The sequence below is a fragment of the Centruroides sculpturatus genome, unplaced genomic scaffold, assembly GCF_000671375.1.
Source record: "Centruroides sculpturatus isolate CEXI.00-Female unplaced genomic scaffold, Cexi_2.0 scaffold346, whole genome shotgun sequence".
Classification (NCBI taxonomy): Eukaryota; Metazoa; Arthropoda; class Arachnida; order Scorpiones; family Buthidae; genus Centruroides; species Centruroides sculpturatus.
The window spans coordinates 620,128-629,046 of NW_019384533.1; the positions used below are offsets into that span (position 1 = coordinate 620,128).

Below are 8,919 nucleotides of genomic sequence, written 5' to 3' on the forward strand. Positions count from 1 at the left end.
TGAAAATTAACCTTTTTATCAAATATACAGTACTGTTCATAACATTTTCCCTAACCTGTGCAATTCCGATCAGCTATTTGTAACACATGAAAGTTAATAATTTTGATTAATAAAAAAGTTACTTCGTTTTACTCTTAATGTTCATCACTACAGAAGTCGCAGATATTATCCTCAGTTGACTCGAAGCCCACGCATTCCGCATTAGCCTAATTTGAACACACTACATCTGTATCATTGTCACGACCCTCGCCTCATTGGATCTAAATGTCATATGTATTGTGCATGGCAGGTTCGATATAATTATACAAAGTTCTTCGAGCGCAACGCCCTCCTCTGCAATTCCGATCAGTGGTGATCTGACTTACCCTAAAATACTATGTTAGAAATTAGTTAACACTGTTTTTATTGTGGTTATGGTGTTAACCTCCGACATAGCTGTAACTTTGATTATTTTATTACACGAATTTCTCATTTTCATTTAGACTACTTGGTACTAAGCTTTATCTGTAAGCAAATTACCTTGCCTGAAGGATCGGCCAGAGAAATAGCGGGGCTCGACGCAAGGTTGTCGTACTGGGCGTTTTAATAAAAAAACATAGCAGTTTCGAACAATGAAATAATATTTTAATGGTAAACATACCATACATTAAATAGATTAGCAAAAGTTAGTTAACTTAGCGAATAATGAAATGATCAATTGTTGAATCATGCAGGATCGCGCGGCCTTGTGCGGTCGCGCCGTTCACTTGTCTGCCCTGCCTGAAGTAATGCCGTAGTTTTTTTTTTAACCTTTATTCCCCTGTGGGCACCTTTTTAGAAAACAAATTATGGCTTCGGCCAGGCGCATAACAGGAATGAAGAACGGGGTCCGACATATACGGATTCGATCCCGGGTCCTTCAAAGGATAGACTACCACCTTAATCACTCGGCAATCGCTCCAGAGTAATGTTATACAAATATAATTTGCAATATTTTTTCATTTATAAATTCATATATAATTAATAATATAAAAGAAAATATATTATGATACGCTTCAAAAGTTTATAAAAATATGTTTAATCCATAGACATTTACAGAGACTCACGTGACGGTGACGTCAGATTCACGTGGGAAGTTGGACAGGAATGGACGTCGTAATTGTGTAGAATTTGATTAAGTGAAATAACAAACATGTCTGATTCAGAAATAAGCGAGAAAACGCCTTTGATTACTTCTTCTCGGAAAAATTATTATATCGAAGAATTAGAGGTATGAATAACATTTCATTAATTCATCAACAATCATTCTAATTTGCAAAGTGAAAGTATTCAATAGAATTATTTTGTTATCTATGAGAAGTTTTCAATACATTTTCCAATGATAAAAAGACATTCATATATATATATATATATAATTAAATATTTGTTTTCCATGATTACAATGTGTCTTTTTCTTTGATTTTCAGTAAATATCTAGTTTCTTCTCTTTATTTTCATCTCAAATAACATGAAATATGTCAGTAGATAACTCTGTAAAGATGTAACATTCCAAATATAAATCTAAAACAGCATATATCCATAATTACAACATAAATAAACAAGTAGCATACAGCAGAAGTAAACAAAATTTACATAGAACAGTATATATCCGTATACTATTTTGGTACAAATCTCTGTTTATAACTGAGAAACAGAATGGGTGAAGTTTATGTCAAATTTTTGATTTTAAAAAGAGCTCCGAACCTGTATACAATTTTAAGGAATGACAAAGATAGCATAAAAAAAGAAGAAATAACAGGGGTGTACAAGATAACAAAAACGTACAATTAGGAATCAAGAAAAAGTATATTGTCATTACAACAAGAAGTTAGGAAGTCGGGCTTAAAGAACACGAGTATAAAATGTCGACAAAGGATCCAGTGCTACAGTACTTTCCCAGGTGGCGCAGACTCGAGGCTCTACGGTAAAATGGGATGAAGAAGATATTGTTAAACCCTTGCGCTCCTTGATGTTAGCCGTGAGCGCTGAAAAAATTGAAATTTGTAGAAGCAAACTAGAAGATGCATGCATCAATGCAAGGGACAGTGAAGGTTTACCATCTGCGTGGAAATACGTTAAAAAGTTTTCTATGAACTCCTACATTATGTCTTAGTTTACAATTTTGTTTTTTATAATTATGCCTTAATAGTTTCCTTTTACTATTTATTTAAGGTATTATTACTGGATTTTTACTATTATATCTGATTTTGTTTTCTTTTATATTTAAACATATATAATTTTCTGTTATTTTTTGTATTTAAATTTATGTATTCTATTTTGGAACACCAATGTTTTAATCTTCTTCTTTAACTTGAGGATGGCCTATTGAATGGGCTGAAAATATTAGTTTAGTTTTAATAAATTGAGATTATTTATTAAAACTAAACTAAATAAGGTGTATTTTGATGGTCTATTAGTATAGTATGTCTCTGTGAAAAAATCAAATCCCTACGGTAGACTGTCTCCACATTAGAATTTTTTAAATCTTTTGTTTAATTTTTTTCATTTTTTTTACAAAATTTTATTTATGCAAAAAAATCAATAAAACTATATCAAATCAAAGGAAACTGATGAGCTATCTCAGCTAAAATATCATTGAACAGCGAGTCGGCATACATATTTTTATCAACATATCAGCCTTCATTTTTATTCCAAAAAATGAACTAGTTTTGGTTAATTGATAATGATGGTTAAATATTCAATGAATTTGAGGTTAATTATAATATCTAAGATGAAGTATAATTTATACATATTAATTAAAATTGATTAGTATAAATAAATACTCATACTGTTTACCATCCTTTAAAAAACCAAGCAGAAACTTAAATAAGAATATATTATACTTAGATTAGTAGAATTATATTTAACCATTATCAAATTTTTATTTATTAATGAAAATTGAAATGTGTATTCATCGTAATATTTGTATAAACAAACATTCTGACAAATGTGAAGGAATAATTAAGTCTAGATAAAATGTCAATATTTTAATTGAATTTAATATTCAGAACTACTTTCTCAAGCAGATTTTTTTCAGTTTTCAAGTTTTGATTTATCTTAATTGAAATAATTCAGAATATATTAGATTATTTTCATATATACTTTTTGAAAGTATTGATAAGTTCTTGAAATTTAACTGAGGTTAACTTGAGATTAAAATTTTAAGGATTTTGGCCAAAATTTCTTTTAATAACAACATGTATTAACAACAAACTTATAATGTACAGGATATATTAAAATATATTTATATAAATCTAATAAATTATACAATATAAAATACTTTGAATTTTATATTGAATAATTTATACTCATTGATCTATCTTTTAGCACATATTATCTGTAAATAAAAAAAGATTATATATTTTTCCATTAAGGCAGAAATATTTTATCCATTAAATTGAAAGTTTACTGTATTTATTTTATTTTTATTAATTTTATATTATTAAAGTATAAGGTAAATTAAATATAAAAAATATAACATATTTCAATAAATAAAATTTTTTAAGGAAAGTAAAAATGTTAAACGTAGACAAGTAGAAATTGAACAAATTTATGAATTTTAGAAACTCACTTTATTGTTAAATCTAAATTAAATTATCATCATTAAATCACATTATCATTAATTATAATATTTAGAGTTTTACTCAAAAATTTAAATTAGGTTAAGTACATATTTATAAAATAATTGAAAACAAACTAAAATTACAATCTTAAACTGTATTAGTTTATTCAAATCAACAAAACTAATAAAAGATAATTACTGCTTACTAATATAAATGTTAATACATATTAAATGACTAAAGTAGAATGACTAAATAGATATGTATCTATGACAGAAAACTCAAGGAAGGGGCAAAAATTCACTTTAAAATAAAATATAAATATATATAAGAAATATCTACACTAAAAGGGGAGGTGGTAGTCTGAAAAGTTTGGGAAACACTACATTAAATTAACATAGAAGTCAGTAGTAGAGAGTTAAAGTTTGAATTATGATAAAGATGTCAAAATCAAAAATTGGTTAGAAAATGTGGACAAAGCATAAAAAATAGAAATGATCAATAATTGATTATAAAGACATTGAGAAATTTCTCAATATCTCTATAATTCTGAAAACATAAATAAAACAATTTTGAAAAGTGCTGTATTTCCAAATTAGACTGTTCATTACTATGTGTTTGATGAAATATATCTACAAGATGTTGGTAAGAAAGTTGATATTTTATTGTTAGGAATATTTTTTGTTATATATAATATGGTTTAACACGCTAACCACTATCCATTGTCTTACTAATTAAGGCCATACAGAGCTATCCGACTGCCCGATGTCGCTATAACCAATGTAGTTTCACTCAAGTTTAAATTATCCTGGCTTTGTAAGACGACGTTTTACATCCTAGTGATGACCACTTGCACACATCTATAAAGTTGACTCCGACTGCTGGCCGTCGTATGGCCTCATGAAGTTGTTCGACGGCAGGTGGTCGTATGGCTCTGTACGGCCCTAATTAGTATGATCGCCAATGCATCAGATAGCGGTTAACGTATTAAAGATTATATTTTTAATTAACATAAATGTATATAATACATCAATTTTAAACTTGATTTTAATTTTTACTTTTTATAATACTTTGCATACTTAATTTAATATTAATAAATATTTTCTGGTTTTGTTTTTAACATGGACATTTGAATTTAGAGAAAAGATAAATAATGTATATTTATCTTTAAATTACAAAAAGATTGATTATTTAAGAAGCAAATTTTATCTAAAAAGATAAAATTTGCTTCTTGAAATATTAGTTCTAAAGAAAAATTTTAAAAATTAATATTATGTGGTGTAATTAAGATAAGCATTAACATTAGCTTGTATTATTCATGAATGTATTATTTTCTAAAAAATTTATGTGATTTTGATTTTATAGTCTTTTGAACATGAACATCTTGATATTCAAGATTACTATTCGTGGAATGAAAATAATGGTCAACCTTCAATCGAATTAGGATCATTTAATTTATTGTCTCAGAAATATGAGGTAATTATAAAATATTATTTCATTTTGAAAAACAATTTTCTTATATATTTATGAAATTTAATTATAGTGTTATTACTACTTTAACCATTTTAATAATCTTGCAATATTTTTAAAAATTACAAATAGTGTAATTTGAGATATTGTTTTCCATACATCATCTGTGTTGGCTGACTGATGCTATTACAAATCAGAAGTATACATAATGGGCATGCTGTAGAGTCCATGAAACTATTCTAAGTGTTCTATAAGGTGAATTAAAAATTCAAATGACAAAATAAAAGAAAATATTTGTTTTATCAATTATATTTCAGTAGTTTGTATCAGTCAGCCATCATACAGAAGGTATTAGAGAGAGCTCCGTGATTGACCTGTTGTCCTGTCCTGTAAGATCCTGTAATATTTAATAATAGTGTTTGCAACCTTTACAAGACTGTTCACGTGTGTCATGGATCCAAAAAGATTGAGAAATACTAGTTCAAAATATATTTTTCTATGCATTAACAAATGAATTCAACAATTAAATTTTTTAAAAATTTAAGGATTTTCTTTAAAGTTTAACTTTCTTGGTAATTGATATTACAATAATTCAGTTTACTTTTTAAGTACTAAGTTTTTATATATAACTTTTTAAATTATAAGGTTTTCTAAATATAACTTATAAAATTATCATTAATAGAACAATTATTTGAATTGCCTATGAATGTAAAACATAGAACAAATTTGAACCAAGATTGAAATGGCAGTTTTTATATTTTACATTCAATTTCTCAGTATTTTTACAGTAGAGTCACAGGAACTTGACTCTCAATGACTTGATGTTCTGTAAAACTCATCATGTCATCCAAAAAAAAAGAAATATATGTAATCTAATTTTTATCTCTATAACTTAATACTAGGATCAAATAGGCTATTGGTTCTTCACTGAAGAGACTTCATAATAGCATCAGTTCCATGTGCTAACAAAGAATATGTTCCATTTTCCAAGGTACCATTGCAAAATGCCACAAGCAAATGTAACGTGAAAGCAGCTGAATAGCCAATATTTTTTTAAATTAAAATTTAACCACAAATAGAAATGGTATATGTACTGTATATGAATTTGCCAATATAATATCTTTATGAAAATTTCACTAATTAGACTAGCATTATCACTATGCTGTAAAACTTGTCATTTTCATTAACTTGTCACCTGCTCAGTCCACATTAAGTTGAGTTTGTGGGACTATTGTATTAAGACGATCTGACAATGAGACAAAAACAGTCTCAAGAAACATTTTATCAAATATTTAAATAATAAATTGATTCCTTGGAATTATTAGAGTTCTTAGTATTATTGATGATCTGAAATTTAGTTGCTTGTCAACAAAGAAAATTGTTAACTAAAACAATAAATGCTAATTTTAAAACCTGTATAGAAAATACATGTGCATGTTTGTGTGATTATATAATACATATACATAGGCAGTCCTTGGTTTTGTGATATTCAGCATTCTCACATTCACACACAATACATTTAGTTCTATTGGAATGAAGCTTCTTTTATAACATACAATTTCATTGTTCAACTTTCAAACATTTGACATTCATATATAATGCAATGTGTGCAAAAGTTGGGAACTCCCTGAATTTCTAAACTTTTATATTCCCCAAATATGTTTTTAACCATAAAAATTATTATTATTATTTTTTTATTTAATCTTATATTTTTAGAGTGAATTTCTGAACAAATTATTGGTGACCATATATGTAAACAAGCTGTAATCAGGAAGAAGAAATGAAAAAAATTGATTGTTTTCTTAAAACTATGCAAGCTGTATCAAACTATAAAATTTCTTTTATCACATCATTTTTCAAAGGTTGTTATTATCTCCTAATAATTTATATCATTAGTTTGAATTCAAAATATAAATTTTTTTAAGTTTATGCTGTTGCAGGAATAGTTGTAACTTACCCAGTTTTGTCAATCTTTGAATTTGAACGTACACCATCCAGTTGAATTGATATATTTAATTTTGTGATGGAGCGTTCATCCACCCTGTATAATAATTATCAAACAAATTTCATCAAAACAATATTTAATATATAATTTTATAATAATTTTTGAGCTTTGATTCACTTACATTCAAGAAAATTAATTGTTTCTACTGTTATGACACAGCTTAAAATCTACTAAAGAACCTTGCAAAATGCAATACAATAGTGTGTCAATTATCTGAAAATCAATTATCCAAAAAAACTTGATAACCAAAATCTGTTTCAGAGCATACTAATTCCAGAAATTACAAAATTTTTATGTAATGACAATTGTTGACCACCATTTAAACATTACGTGGCACAAGTATACTTGAACAATGCTAGTTTGAATCATGTTGACAGATGAAACTATGCACTTGCTTTGGTTGTTTTCGTTTTAGTTTTGAATAAAAAAAAATCAATGAAAAAAAAATGTAATTTAAGGTGTAAAGGCTGGTTAATAAACAGGAAACACAACACACTAATCTATTTAAGAAATTTAAAATATATCCTTGTGATTGACATGAAACTTATTACTTGTATAAACATAATTACTTTTGAATGGATGAAGAAATCCTGAAATTTACAAACTTACCTTCTGGTATTACCAGAGAGGTAGGTTCATAAATTTCAGGATTTCTTCATATGTAAATTTGTTCTGTACCTGATTCAGAATGCTTATTTTCCTGAATTTTTTTTCTTCTATTTTCTGTAATTTGTTCTTAAGCTCATTTATCTTTTTCACTATCTTATTATGATCACTACTTGGGTGTATTTCCTTTAACTTTTCCACTAATCTGTTTTATGCAGCATCTCTTCTCCCCTTGAATAATCCTTTGATTTGATATGCCAAAGACACGGTTCACTTTGGTATATGAATAAATTCTTTGTATCTCATGATTCCCTTTTTGAGTTCTTTCATCAGGTATAAAACTATACACACATATATGGCAGCATTGAGTGTTCACTTATGACTGATTTGTGCAAGTCTCTGCAACATACTTTCAATCATACTTGTGTAAGTGCAGTTTGCACAAGTATGCATTATAGAAATTCAAACGTTTTTGTGTCACTTGTACAGTCTAAATACTTCTGCAATATTGTCATACACATGGACATGTATACTTGTACAATAAATCTGTACATGCAGTTGTGTGTGTTGCTGGTTTAAGCATTTGATGCATTAGAAACAGTATTGACATGGTTAGAAATGCAATCTGAAGCAGATTTTTCAATTCCTGACAATCAAGCAAGACTGAAATTTAGCAGTGTTACAAAGAAAAAAACTATGTAAAAGAAAGCAAAATAAGTGAATTCTTTGAAAAATTGCAATAAATAATTTTTATAAAATACTGCACTTTATTTATTACTAGCTTACCCGTCGCGCATTGCTGCGATCTCAGAAGAAAGGAAATTCAAGCAAACTCATTATGATAAAATTCAATTTACATTTTATCATTTTTATTGAAACTTATTATTATTCATTTTCATCGGGAAAACATTTCAAAGTGTCGTTTCAATTCTATTTATTTATTTGAGTGTTTGTGGATACATGATATTTTTTGTTTTTCCATCTGGTGCGTACACGAATAAATCAGAAGGTTTTCCGACGTGTGAGCTGACCACATACAGTTGTCCATGCGAGAAGCACGGATTCTCCAAATTTAGCCCACACACTTGCAGCGATTGTCAGAAGTGTGATATTCCCCATTTTTATATATATATTTTTTAATCCTTTATAATTTTCATTATTTAATTGCTCCTTCCTCTCTTCCTTGGCATGTTGTGAAATTTCTGATAGTTGGATAATAAACCATTTTATTGTAATTTGTCTTTTTAAATTATTTTGAGT

General features: G+C 27.6%; 1 protein-coding gene across 1 annotated transcript in view; it reads left to right on the plus strand.

Annotated features, from left to right (window-relative positions):
• The first annotated feature begins 1,086 nt into the window (after nucleotides 1-1,086).
• Nucleotides 1,087-8,919, plus strand: part of LOC111623103 (H(+)/Cl(-) exchange transporter 7-like) — a 42,260-nt gene continuing 34,427 nt past the window's right edge. The window contains exons 1-2 of the mRNA XM_023365584.1: nucleotides 1,087-1,249; nucleotides 4,944-5,054. Of these exons, the coding sequence (XP_023221352.1) occupies nucleotides 1,172-1,249; nucleotides 4,944-5,054 (189 nt within the window). The 5' untranslated portion in view covers nucleotides 1,087-1,171. The remainder of the gene's footprint in view (nucleotides 1,250-4,943; nucleotides 5,055-8,919) is intronic.